The following is a 13,924-nucleotide window of genomic DNA, read 5'->3' as shown; positions in this document are numbered from 1 at the left end:
ACTCCATAAAGTGGCCACAAAGTTATACCAGGTGGAAATTCTGAAAGGCAAGGGTGAAAAGGTGCAGGGCCCATGGAGTGAGTCACCTCTGGGAGGACACAGAGCTCTAACTGGCATTTTAGCTGCCTCAGGCAAGGCCTAAAACACATCCTCAAGCCAGCTTTGATTTTCCATCTGTGAATCACGAAGCGGGTGTTATTAACAATGGGCTTCTAGAAGCTTCCTATAGAAGAGCCAAATCCCTTTGTTTCAGTGTCACTGAAGGAGCACATGTGCTAACAGTATGTATATTTCACAACATTTAAAATTTTATCACCTTCTGGAATTATAGTTTTAAATTTCACAGCCACTAAATTTCCAGCCCCATGGGCAAAAACCACCGTCAGCCTGCCCTGGTCATGGCTGCAGTTGGGTAAGGTATCTCTTAAGATAGAAACTGGATTGGTTTATGCTTAGCTTCCTGGATTTTGTTTCTCCTTTGATTTCTCTTTATTTCATGAAATCCCTTTTTTTAAAGAAATCCATCCTGTCTCACTTTTGCTAAGGAAAATTAAGAAAAGGGATTTGAGTTCACATTTTGGTGAATGAAGGACAAAGAGTGGACCAGTGGCCTTTAGAGGCCAAGTGGGGGGGGGCGATGAGATGGCAAGCAAGTGACCTCGTGTGGGCTAATGTACAAGCTGAGATTCTGGAGCAAACAGAAATATGGCATTTCATTCTTCTCCCATGCTGTGGCAGGCAAACTGGGCCAACACCAAGAGCTTGTCTGGATGCCCAGATTCCTTCTATTGTGCTGCTCTGTCATCCCCTAGGTATTGTTGTCCAGGTGAGCCCACGTTCCAGCCCAAGGCAAGGGGGAGAGAGAAGGGGAAGGCAAGCATCGTTCTCATACAGCTGACATCAGAAGATGCCTGTAGCTTTTCCGCTTCATCCCATTGGCCACAGCTTAGTCACATGACCATGTCTAACTGTGAAGGCGGCTGAGAAATGTGGCCTCCTGTGGGCACCATGTGCCCAAACTAAAACCTGGGGTGTTCTATTACTAAAAAAGAAGAAGGGGGCAATGAATAATGGCACACTCAGAGAGCATGGAAGCTCCGTGCCCTTTCCCCAAACCTTGCCCTATGCATCTCTTCCATCTGACTGTTCCTGAGTTATATCCTCTTATAACAAAGCAGTCATTTAGTAAGAGAAATGTTTCTCTGAGTTCTGTGAGCCACTCTAGCAAATTAATTAAACCCACGGAGGGGGTCGTTGGAACCTCCAATCTATAGCAAGTCAGCCATCTACCAGTGACAATCAGGACTTATGATTGGCATCTGGAGTTGAAAAGGTGGGCAGCCTTGTAGGACTAAGCCCTTATCTATGGGATCTGATGCTATCTCCAGGCTGATAGCTTCAGAATTAAGTCAAATTTGTAGGACATCTGGTCAATATCCTCAGAGAATTGAGTTATTTAACGGTATGGAAAAAAACAACAACAACAGGTATTTCATAATGGTAAGCGTTATGGTTGGAGTCTCTACAAGCTGCTGGGTGAGGTGGAAGCTCAGCACAAGACTCTGAGAATGGGAGCGCCAGATAGCTCTGCTTTGCTGCCTTTTGCTCCCACCCCCTGCCCACAGCCCTCCTAACCATCCAGAAACTTGAGGCCTGGTCCGGAGCGAGTACAAGACTCCAGGATGTGCTACAGAAACAGCTGTGAATCACAGATGGTTACTGTTCTTTCACAACAGCCAATATTTATTGGACACTTACTAAGTGCTGCGGTGCCAGAGGAGAGTCACATGCCCTGCTGTCAAGTTCATCCATTCCCCTGGGGATGACACTCAGCAAACAAGTGCTAATAATCAGACACAACCTAAAAGCACATCTGTGACTCTGGGGAAATAACTGACCCACTCTGAGCCTGTTTCCTCATCTTTAAAAGAACATCCATCTCACAGGGCTTGGTGAAGATTTGGGAGCACATACATGGCTTGTCTGGCACAGTTTCCAGCACAAAGCAAACCAGCAATCAACAGAAGGCATTCTTACTGACTGACTTACTTCACTTACTATGACAATCTCTAGGTCCCTCCATGTTGCTGCAAATGGCATTATTTCATTCTTTTTTTTATGGCTGAGTAATATTCCATCGCATACATGTACCACATCTTCTTTATCCATTCCTCTGTCAATGGACATTTAGGTTAAGTAAGTCAGACAGAGAAAGACAAATGTCATATGATGGAGAATCTAAAAAGATGATACAAATGAACTTATTTACAAAACAGAAAGAGACTCAGACTTCAAAAACAAGCTTAGGGGAAAGGGGGGGGGGAAGGGATAAATTAAGAGTTTGGGATTAACACATACACACTACTATATATAAAATAGATCATCAACAAGGACCTACTGCATAGCACAGGGAACCCTACTCAGTATTCTGTAATAACCTATATGGGAAAAGAATCTGAGAAAGAATGGATATATGTATACGTATAACTGAGTCACTTTACTGTACACCTGAAACTAACAAAACATTATAAATCAACTATACCCCAATATAAAATAAAAAGTAAAGTTTTAAATAAATAAATAAATAGAAGGCATTCTTAGCTAACTTGTGTAAGGCAAGTGGTGAAACCAAGCATGTACCTCGAGCGTGAGGTAATCGTGGGGAGCATGTGGAGTCATGTGACCCACAGGGCAAATGTTGGCTATTCTCATCACTGGACTTTTAGGATGTTGCTGGTTGAGGTCACTACCATACCAATGGATACCTTCCTGCCTGCAGCGTTTTTCTTCTTTTGAATTATTTCCCTGGGACAAATTCAAAATCCTTTCTCCAGCCCTTTCTGCATCTGTCAGATCCAAAAGAAGAAGGTAGCAGTAAATCCTGCAGCAGCTGAGGCCCAGGACCAAGTCGTGGCAGCTCCCCTGCTATGAGCTGCCTGCAGCGGGTGACCCAGAGCTGCTCATTCTAGCTGAGGCCAGTGTGCCAGAGATGACATCATCAAGGAAGATGAGTTCTCAGCAGTGGAGACGGGAGAAGAGAGGGGAGCAGGACTTTTTGTCTCTTGGGATTGCTACCTCATCCTGAGGGGGGAGGAAAATGGTACAAATGCAGAAGACAGGCTTGCTTAGTAGTCCTTTGAGAACAGTCCAGAAAATTCCCACGGGAGTGTAGGTGTCACGTCGGAGCGGAGTTAGATGGGGCTGAGTGTTGGGGTTGAGGCCTCAGCCTTGGAATCTTCTGCATGAGAAGAAATGCATGACTAAGTGTGGAGGAAGGAAGGAAACTCCAAAAGAGGAGGCAGGGTCCGAGATGGGGGCTCTCCACTGGATAGGTTTCAGGGGATCCTGAGTCCTCAGAATCGTATGCAATATTTTGCATGTGTGTGATCCAGATGTCAGCTAAGACACCTGATCCTTTGAGTTCCAATAAAATCAGTGCCCACTCCATCCCACATGCACCCCTCCCAGCCCCTCCAAGGATTCTGGCATCTTGATAATGAATTTCCTGTTCATCACTGGCTCTATGGTCTTCCAAATTAGTTGTTTGCGGAGCATCTCACCACCTTGCAGGTACTGCCCTTGTTCTACTCTGGACGTGGAAATCAGCTCCTCTCTGTGACTTCAATACACACACAAAATCACTCATACACAAGTATATTGCAGACTGGGCTAAAGACTCAAGGGCCTGTCAGGTAGAGTAGACATTCGTTTTGTTTCAGTACTGTTTGTGTGTGTGTTGTGTCTTTGTTTTTTATCTGCCCAGTGTCTCTTTCACCATCGGGTAAAAACAGAGGACTCTTTTCCCCAATTCCATGATTCTGAAAGTGTTGCCATATACAGTATCCAAGCTCACCAGCCACCGGGCTAAGCACCTGACCCAGGCCTGGCCCAATCCAACTAAGGTACCCCGTCCCCCAGAGACTGGGGTGACTGAGCTGGCTCAAGGTAGGCCTGGGGCTGCTGGGGCCATCTTCCCAACTGTGTGGAAGAGGCCTCTCTACAGGAAAGAGAATGAAGACCAAAAGATGCCAAGCCAAGAGAGACAGAGGGACAAGAAGGGAGTGTCCTTTGAGTCCCTGGATTCTCTTGAGCTACCACAATGTGAACAGCGCCCCCTTGAGTTGTACATCTCAGTGGGACCATGGCTCTATCATCAACTTCCCAGCTAGGTGGGTCAACACATTTCATTTTTCCTGGGTTTTTTCTTAAGAAATTTGAATTGTGGTTTAATCACTTGCTACCAGAAGTCTGAATACAGCAAGGGTTTCCGTCTACTTTACCTTGCTGGTCCTCAAAGTTTGGCCAAGTCTGCTACACATTTTTTGGTATAGAAGTCATGGAGAGGGGCTGATTTCCAGTCTGGGTCAACCCAGAGCAAAAGGAAGGCAGTACCTGCAGGGCAGTGGGACTCTGCAAACAGAACTATTTTCTTATACAGCATGGTCAGTCATCCCTTTGTTAAGCTTGGGCCTTTCATGCCCTGCTCTGGGACCTGAAGTCCCATCAAGTCATTTTTGCAAAGGAAAACATTTTCTTTCCCAAAAGGATCTGAAGGCTAAAACAGTTATATTTTCATAGTGTGTGTATTTTTTTTCTGTGTGAATTTTTCTGGAGAGAAGATTGGTCAGCTTCATTCAATTCAAAGAGTTCCGTGACTCAGAAAACAAGATACAGTAAGTCCCCTACATACAAACGAGTTCCGTTTCGAGAGCATGTTTGTAATTCCACTTTGTTCATTAAGTCCAACAAAGTTAGCCTAGGTACCCAACTAACACAATCGCTATACAGTACTGTACTGTAATAGGTTGATAATACTTTTCACACAAATAATACATTAAAAACAAACACAAAAAATAAAGAAAACATTTTTAATACAGTACCTTGAAAAGTACAGTAGCACAGTACAACAGCTGGCGCTTCTTAGCAGTACTAGCTACATCACCGCTGCTTTTACACTTGCTTCCGGACATCCTGGGCTTGAAATAAAGATATTGTACTACTGGGCTTCCCTGGTGGCTCAGTGGTTGAGAGTCTGCCTGCCAATGCAGGGGACACGGGTTCGAGCCCTGGTCTGGGAAGATCCCACATGCCGCGGAGCAACTAACCCCGTGAGCCACAACTACTGAGCCTGCGCGTCTGGAGCCTGTGCTCCGCAACAAGAGAGGCCACGACAGTGAGGCCCGCGCACCGCGATGAAGAGTGGCCCCCGCTTGCCGCAACTGGAGAAAGCCCTCGCACAGAAACGAAGACCCAACACGGCCAAAAATAAATAAATAAATAAATAAAAATTAAAAAAAAAAAAAAGACCTATGTTAGTAAGGGAATGACGTTTTAAAACAAAAAAGAAAGATACTGTACTACTGTACTCTATATCAGGGGTCCCCAACCCCCGGGCCACAGACCGGTACCGGTCCGTGTCCTGTTAGGAACTGGGCTGCACAGCAGGAAGTGAGCGGCGGGCGAGCGAGCAAAGCTTCATCTGCCGCTCCCCATCACTCGCATTACTGCCTGGACCATCCCCCGCCCCCGGTCTGTGCAAAAATTGCCTTCCATGAAAACCCGTCCCTGGTGCGGGAAAGTTTGGTGACTGCTGCTCTATACAATACTGTAAGTAAAGTACACAAAAGCACAACCACTGCAGAGGATGCATGCGCGTGACAATGTACGCCAGACACGTAAACTAACTTACGTGATTGGACATGCGAGCTCACACTTGCATCTTTGAAATTTCACAGTTTGGAGGTTCATATGTAGGGGACTTACTGTAGAAGAAAGGAAGTGATGGGGGGAGGGCAAGGGGTCCTCATACACTAGAGCAGGACGGAGGAACTCGCTGCCAGAAGGAAGCCAGAGTCAGACACTACAGGGCAGATCGCACACTGTTCCAACCAGAAGAGTCCTGAGAAGTTTTCAAACATTTTCAGCCTCAGGACCCTTTGTTTCAAACAAAATCTTACCAGAAAACCCAATCTGTAAAACAGACAAAAGGAGTCACGGAAGGTGGTAAGGGGGAGAGGAAGCCTTGAGCACCAAAGCCCCCAGAGAAACCCTGAGGAAGGTTTTGTGAAATCTTTAAGTCTCCTCAGTGGGCACTTTGGAAAATCCCTGGATCTAATCGACTCATTTTACAGATGGGGAAACAGGCCCACCAAAAAGTGAGTTGCTTGAGTGGTCCAGCTTGTTGTAACATCATCGGAACTAGAAAAGAAGACTCCCAGTCTCCAGTGGTCAGGTCTGTGCTATTCTTGCTGCCTGGGAAAATGTGAAAAATGCACTTTCTGCCCCCGAAGCTCAGGGTGCTCTGTCTCTCCCAAAGCCCACACACGGGGCCTGCCTCCAGTCCTGTAAAATGCGCCCACTCCAGCCCCGTGGCCCTCCCAGCCTTTCTGGGCAGGACACTGGAGAGAGCTGTGGAGGAGGGGCTGGAAGACGCCGCCCCACTCAGCTGGCAACACGAGGGTCCAGGCTGAGTGTCATCTATCACAGCCCCCCGAGGAGGAGCCCGTGTGAACCCGGGGCCTCAGGGAGCAAGATCTGCTCGGGGCAGAGTCCCAAGACATCTCACTTTACAAGGATGGAATTTCATGACTTGTGTACTTTAATTAAAGTTTTATTTTTATGGAATTTTAGCTAAAGTTCCCCCACTCCTGCAGCTCGCTCATTGTTATTAAAAACCATGACAAGAGGAGGGCAAAACAAAAAACAAACAAACAAAAAAACACTGTCCGAGTGGCGAAAATGAAGCCACCTTTTAGAAAAGATCTAACAGCATTCTATACTTCAAACCCGCTCCCAACCTTCCGATGCTGATTCCGCCCCCATGACTTCACAGATCAGACTTTAAGTCTGTGGCTTATTGCCTTCTGAGCCTCCTGGGGCTTATAGGATTATTCTGGATTTAATCCTTTAATAATTTTTCCTCCCTCCTGTCTAAGGCCTGGTTTTCCAGCTGAAATCGGCCAGGGTGAAACAGCTTGCTTCCAGCCCTGATGGATTCCCCTCTCAGACTGCTCTCCTCTGTTACTGTAAGAAAATTAAGGAGGGGAGCTGGGACTTACAAAGAGGAAGTTTAAGGTCCCTGTTCCGAAGCTGTGGTGGAGAAGAAGAGGCAACCATGCCAAGGCCTGTGCCTGAAGCCTGCAAGATATTATCCTCTTTATTCCTTACCACAGCCTGGCAAGGGAGGGTTATACTCCCCATTTTACAGAAGAAGAAACTGAGGCTCAATGACAAAAATAACTTGCTCAAGTTGACCCAGGTGGGAAGAAGCAGATCCGGGCTTTGAACTCTCTGCAGCTGGACTTGGGAGTCTCTGGGCACTACCCCCCTCCACACCAACCTGTTGTCCCATTCAGCTGAGCGCGTGGCTAGACAGGGGCCACCCTGGAATGGGGAGTTGGGGGGAGAAGACCCCTTGCTCAGCCAAGCAGCCCTGGCACTTAAAGAGTCAGTGATGCCCCAAGCTGATCCCTCTCACCAACACGTTCCCCGAGATGAGCAGGTGCAACCCAGTTCAAAGGGCCCCGACCGAGCACCCACTGTAAACCGGGAAGGGTGCTAGAGGCGGGAGAACAGAGGAGGAGGAACAAATACCCCATCTGGGGCGGAAACAAAACCCATTCGAACAAATATAACAGACCGTGATGTTGCCGCCGGGTGGGAGCCCAGGGGAACCAATGAGGCTCTGACCTGCACGGAGCGGAGGTGGCACATCCGGACTCAGCCTAGCATGGATGTGTTGGATTTCGACCAGCGAAGAAGGAACGAGGGGATTGCTGAGCAGGGGCGACAGCATGAGCAAAGGTGTGAGCTGTGGAAGAAATGGTACATTGAAGAAACTGTAGGAAACACGGTTCAAAGTGTGGAAGGGGAAGGGGCAGCTACAAAGATGATTAAGACATAGGATGTGTCCTCATAGTTTGGGGCAGGGGCTGAGATCTTACCTGGCCATGTGGCTGGAGCATGAGGTGGCAGGAAAGGCAGCTGGTTTTCAGATGGTGCTCAAGAAAAGGGACAGAGTCCCCATGTCCTTTCATCATCTGGGCATTCCCGGGTCTCAAAGGGAGAAAAGCAACTTGAAACCCTGACTCCCATTCCTCCTCTGGCATCTCTGCCTAGCAGCTGAATCAGTGACCCTCCTGTTTCAGGCTTTCTGGGAGACCTGCAGAAAGTGGGGGCGACCCCCACTCATGCTCCAGAGATCCCCCACGAACCGGCCCTCTTGCCCGGGCACCCCCCTCTGCACAATAGCAGCCAGGTCCTTAAAGGGCAGGCTCTGTCTGCCACCCTCCTCCCCTCCGCTGAGCTCTGTGACCAGCAAGTCGGTTCTGCGTCCACAATTCAATCAACAAACCTCCAGTTTGTTGAAGTGGGCAACTTCACTGTGTATTGGGCTATAGAGCTGAAAAAGACCGTCCCAGCCCTCCCAGTAGAAGAAAACTACAAACAGGTCATAGCAACACAGCAGAATAAGTTCTATCACTGGAGGTGCTCACGTGGGGCTAGAGCAGCATCAATATCTCCTGCGATCTTGTTAGAAGTACAGATTCACAGGTCTTGCTCCAGACCTGTTGATTAAGAAACTGGGGGTGGGCCTGGCAATTTGTATTTTAACAAACCCTCCAGGTAACTCTGACACAGGCTAATGTTTGAGAATCTGTGAGCTATAGGAATACAGAGGAGAGAGTGAGTGGTACTTAACTCTGAATGGAGTGGTGGGGAAGGCTTCCTGGAGGAAGAAACTCTTTCAGGAAATCTTCAAGAACAAGGAGCCATATGAAGGGGCAAAAACATGCCCCGAGTGGATGAAGCTGTGTGAGCAGAAGTACAGAGGGTGAGGGGCTCTGGGTGTTTTCAAAGAACTGCAGGGACAGTGGGTTGTCAATGGGGTGGTTGTGATGAAGCTGGAGGGGCTGGGGAAAGAAAGAATAAAAGATTTCAGAGTTTCTGAGAAAAGGAAGGTGAGAAAGAGAGTTCGGGTGCGCAGGTGGACCCCCTGCAGTAAACAGCCCAGCCTGAGCCATGCAGGACAGATCCCCCAGGGACTTGGAAGCCCGCCCCCCACCTCGCCCCAAAACTCCTCCTGTTAACCAAAGCGGCATGACCTCATGTGTTATGGCTGCAAAGGCGCGGGAGAGGCCAGATCCGGTGTTTGTATTGAAATTAATTGGGGACTCCGTGGATGATGGAGGTTCTGAGGAATGCACAGCACACACACCCCCGCAAGTGACCCCGCGAACAATGGTGTCGCTTACGACCACCGCGGCCCCCAGCAGTTCACATCTGCACGTCCACAGCCCTTCTCGATGAAATCATAATCACAGACAGATATGAATATTTCAAATCCAAAGCAGATACCTACAGGGATTTGGGATGGGGAGGACTCAGGACAGCACCCCCAGAGAGCTATTTTCAGCCTAGGAAAAGGAGCCCCCATTTTACCAGGGTAGCGGCTTGTCAATCAGGAAAATCCCATCACTCGCCCCCAGCCCTGATTTATGGTGATTCAGAGGGGAGATGCTGCCAGGAACAGGGCTGGGGCCAGGAAAATTTCATCTGTCTGGAATCCGACAGGAAAAAAGAGGCCTGGAAATTTCAGAGGAAGCTGGGATCGGTGCCGGCACAGCGCCTCTGTTTGTGTTCGCTCAGCTGGCTCCTGTTAGCGAGTGAAGGGTCCGCTGAGGAAAAGCGTCAGGCCAGGTTTTTCCATCACTCCAGAACCTTGAGCTTGATCCCCAGGCAGCGGTTGCTCCCGCGACCTCCGCCCCCAAACAACAGGAGCCTTCACCAGGTTTCCCCTGGGCCCCCAGCCCTGGGCCGCATCTTAAATCAACATTTTGTTTTCTTCTCTTTTCTCTTACCAAAAAAAAAAAAAGTAGCTAAGCGATTTTATCTTTTTTGTTGTTTGTTTAATCAGACTTTGGCACATTCAAGAAGCAGGGTTCAATACGACCACTAATTAATTCAATTTAGTTTTCATTTCCTCCCCTGGAGTGGCCCAGCTCTCCTGAAGTGTCTTCTCATTTGACCTCTCTACTGCTGGGGCACCAGGAACCCCTGACTTCCAAATCTGATGCTGTGAGCTCTAGAATGAAGCCAGGGCTGAGGGCTCTGCTCAAAATCTTGCTGCAAGCGTAGCAAATCCTAGAGGGGCAAACAAGACTATGTCCTCTCCATTCACGCATTCGTTCATTCACTCAGAGCCTATTTTCTGCCAGGCCCTGTACTGCGGGTGTGGGGCTGGGGCGCTGCGGGAGGGGAGGGGATACAAAATGGTCATGACCTGCCCTCCAAGAGCTCACAGTTTGGTGGGGGTGGGTGGAGGAGGGGGGTGGGTGGAGGAGGGGTGTGGGCGCAGCCCTGTAAATAAATAACCACGTTGCAGAGGAATGAATGGGATAACTGAGGTAAACAGAGGAGAATCACAGAGCACAATAGGAGAAGACCCTTGGGCTGGTTCAGGGGACAAGGCATCCAAGGGGAAGGAACCATATGTGCAAAGACAGAGGAGCAGGAAAGAAGGAAAGACACACACAGCAACATCCCGAGGAGTCTGGTGAGCCCGGAACACAGATGGGATTCGAGGGCTGGGCTGGCTCAGGAACAGGGTTTGTTTAGGGTGTTGGGACTTATGCCCAGGGTGCTGGAGAGTTTATCTGGGGAACACTGAGGTCAGATGTGCATTTTGTCCGGGTGACCCTGATGGTGCTGTGGAAGCTAGGGTGCAAAGTGGTGAGGCTAGAGGAGAGGGACCAGTCAGAAGAGAGCACAGGGGCGGACCAGGCAGGGCAAAGGGGCTGAAGGGCAGGGTTTAAAAGGCATTTAGAATCCCAATTCTGTTACCCCCAGTGGCTGGCAGATAGGAGCTGTTCAATAATCAAATGCCGGTGGGCCAGGGGAGACCTAACTTCCTAAGGAATCCAAAGAAAAATCTCATGCCACAATCTCCAAAGAACAGAAAGTGTCCAGGCCCACAGCTCCTTCATACAGGCTGGCTGGGGCTGTGGTCAGCCAGGGACCCAGGGGAAGTGAGCCCTGGGGGCCTGACAGTGACCTACAGCTGCCCGTCTTGGGACCCAGGGTCTCCAGGACACTGGGGGAAACTCTGGAAGATCAGTGAGGCACTTCCTGGGGCACAGAAGGTAAGGGGGGTGCCCCAAACCTCAGAAATCAAGATAGATAATATTTGAATGCAGTATTTTAATCAAAATTAATGCAAAAATTCATGATGAACAAAATACAAATTTTTCGAATAAAGACAAGATCCAACCTTGTTCTCAGTCCCCTGCCTCATCCTCCTTAGCCCAGCCCTGGTTCCAATAAAACTTTATTTTAAAAAGCAGGCAGGCATCATCAAAAAATCTACAGACAATAAATGCTGGAGAGGGTGTGGAGAGAAGGGTACCCTCTTGCACTGTTGGTGGGAATGTAAATTGATACAGCCACTAGGGAGAACAGTATGGAGGTTCCTTAAAAAACTAAAAATAGAACTACCATACGACCTAGCAATCCCACTACTGGGCATATACCCTGAGAAAACCATAATTCAAAAAGAGTCATGTACCACAATGCTCACTGCAGCTCTATTTACAATAGCCAGGACATGGAAGCAACCTAAGTGTCCATCAACAGATGAATGGATAAAGAAGATGTGACACATATGTACAATGGAATATTACTCAGCCATAAAAAGACACGAAATTGAGTTATTTGTAGTGAGGTGGATGGACCTAGAGTCTGTCATACAGAGTGAAGTAAGTCAGAAAGAGAAAAACAAATACCGTATGCTGACACATATATATGGAATCTAAAAAAAAAAAAAATGGTTCTGAAGAACCTAGGGGCAGGACAGGAATAAAGACGCAGATGTAGAGAATGGATTTGAGGACACAGGGAGGGGGAAGGGTAAGCTGGGACAAAGTGAGAGAGTGGCATGGACATATATACACTACCAAATGTAAAATAGATAGCTAGTGGGAAGCAGCTGCATAGCACAGGGAGATCAGCTCTGTGCTTTGTGACCCCCTAGAGGGGTGGGATAGGGAGGGTGGGAGGGAGACGCAAGAGGGAGGAGATATGGGGATATATGTATATGTATAGCTGATTCACTTTGCTATAAAGCAGAAACTAACACACCACTGTAAAGCAATTATACTCCAATAAAGATGTTTAAAAAAAAAAAAAAAAAGCAGGCAGGGACTTCCCTGGTGGTCCAGTGGGTAAGACTCCGTTCTCCCAGTGCAGGGGGCCGGGGTTCGATCCCTGGTTGGGAAACTAGATCCCGCATGCCACAACTAAGACCCAGAGCAGCCAAAAATAATAGATAAATAATTTTTTTTTAAGTCTTTACCAAAATCATAAGTGAAAAAAAAACCCAACTTATGTTGAAAAACTTGATAAATAAAATAAAATAAAAAGCAGGCAGCCAGCCCATGGGCTGTAGTTTACTGATTTTTTTGAACACTGTGTTAAATTTCATTTCTCTTGATTACTGGGTTTTTTGGTGCCTCATTATATTTGGGGCCTATAGCAAGTGCCTACTCCCCTCAGCCTAGATCTGGGCCTGCCACAGAGGGTCCCTTTCTGGAGTACAAACCCCAGGGAGAAGAGGTCAGGCCTGCAGAGATCAACATACCTATGTGAATTTGGCTTGAGATCACCCTGATACCACATGTGCTGAGAGCTCCATGCTGGTCAGCAACTGAGAACCAAGGGACTCCACAGATCCTGGCTCCCTGTCTCTTGGAAAATCTGATGCTACCGTATACCTGGGAAGAGTTTAGCAAGCTTTCTTTTTTTGTTAATCTATTTTTTGGGGTGGGACCAAAGTGAGGCGGCAGGGCAGGGGCTGGCACCTCCCGCAGCAACCACGGCGTATGCTGGCCTCACGGTGCCTCTCATCGTGATAAGCGTGTTCTGGGGCTTCGTCGGCTTCCTGGTGCCCTGGTTCATCCCAAAGGCTCCCAACCGGGGACTCAGTATCACCATGTTGGTGACCTCTTCCGTTTGCTGCTATCTCTTTTGGCTGATTGCAATCCTGGCCCAACTCAACCCTCTCTTTGCACCACAGTTGAAAAATGAAACCATCTGGTACCTCAAGCATCATTGACCTTGAGGAAGAAGACCTGCTCGCCAGTGCTCAGTCGCTGAGGTCACGAAGAGAACTCCTCTGGATGCAAAATCACCTCCATACGCAGACCACCTTCCTTGACTCGCCCACTTAGGCCATCAGAGCTGCCTTAAACGTTCCCACCACATTTGAATATCTTATTCTACAATGCAGTATTTTTTCCTATAACATTTTTTACACTTTGATGAATGATGTGCCTATTGAATCTAAACTGTGCTGCCTCTATAAAATGTTTATGTACTCTTCCAAGATAGAAAGTGCTGTTCTTCTGAGAAATAACATTACTCTCTCCTTGGAAACTGTGGATTTGAAGATGGTTCCTGCCTGCTCACAACATGAGAATCAGAGAAGTGTTTAAAAACTGTTACATGACAGTAAGACTCCAGTGGGGCCGTCAGTAAGAGAACATGTTCAGAGGGAAAATCTGTCCCACCAGAATTATACCAAAGTATATTTTCAGGATGAATTTCTTATTTCTGTCCTCTTTTGGAATGAGTTCTTTTTCTGCTTTCTATGGAAAAAAATCTATTTTTTATTGAAGTATAGTTGAATTACAACGTTGTGTTAATTACTGCTGTACAGCAAAGTGACTCAGTTATACATATATATATTCTTTTTCATATTCTTTTCCATTATGGTTTATCACAGGATATTGAATATAGTTCCCTGCGCTTTCCAGTAGGACCTTGTTGTTTATCCATTCTATATATACCAGTTTGCATCTACTAACCCCAAACTCCCGCTCCTACCCTCTCCAACCCCCCTTCCCCTTGGCAACCACCAGTCTGTTCTCTA

At 47.6% G+C, this 13,924-nt stretch overlaps 1 protein-coding gene across 1 annotated transcript; it reads left to right on the top strand.

The window, feature by feature from the left end:
* Positions 1-7,729: 7,729 nt before the first annotated feature.
* Positions 7,730-13,108, top strand: LOC118886680 (V-type proton ATPase subunit e 1-like). Its single transcript, XM_036836743.1, has 2 exons — positions 7,730-7,805; positions 12,864-13,108. The coding sequence occupies exons 1-2, from the start codon at positions 7,730-7,732 to the stop codon at positions 13,106-13,108; spliced, it is 321 nt and encodes a 106-aa protein (XP_036692638.1).
* Positions 13,109-13,924: the final 816 nt, after the last annotated feature.

This window comes from Balaenoptera musculus, chromosome 20 (genome assembly GCF_009873245.2).
Source record: "Balaenoptera musculus isolate JJ_BM4_2016_0621 chromosome 20, mBalMus1.pri.v3, whole genome shotgun sequence".
In the NCBI taxonomy this organism is placed as follows: domain Eukaryota; kingdom Metazoa; phylum Chordata; class Mammalia; order Artiodactyla; family Balaenopteridae; genus Balaenoptera; species Balaenoptera musculus.
The sequence above is the reverse complement of the archived record's forward strand: the minus strand, read 5'-3'. Positions and strand labels throughout refer to the sequence as shown.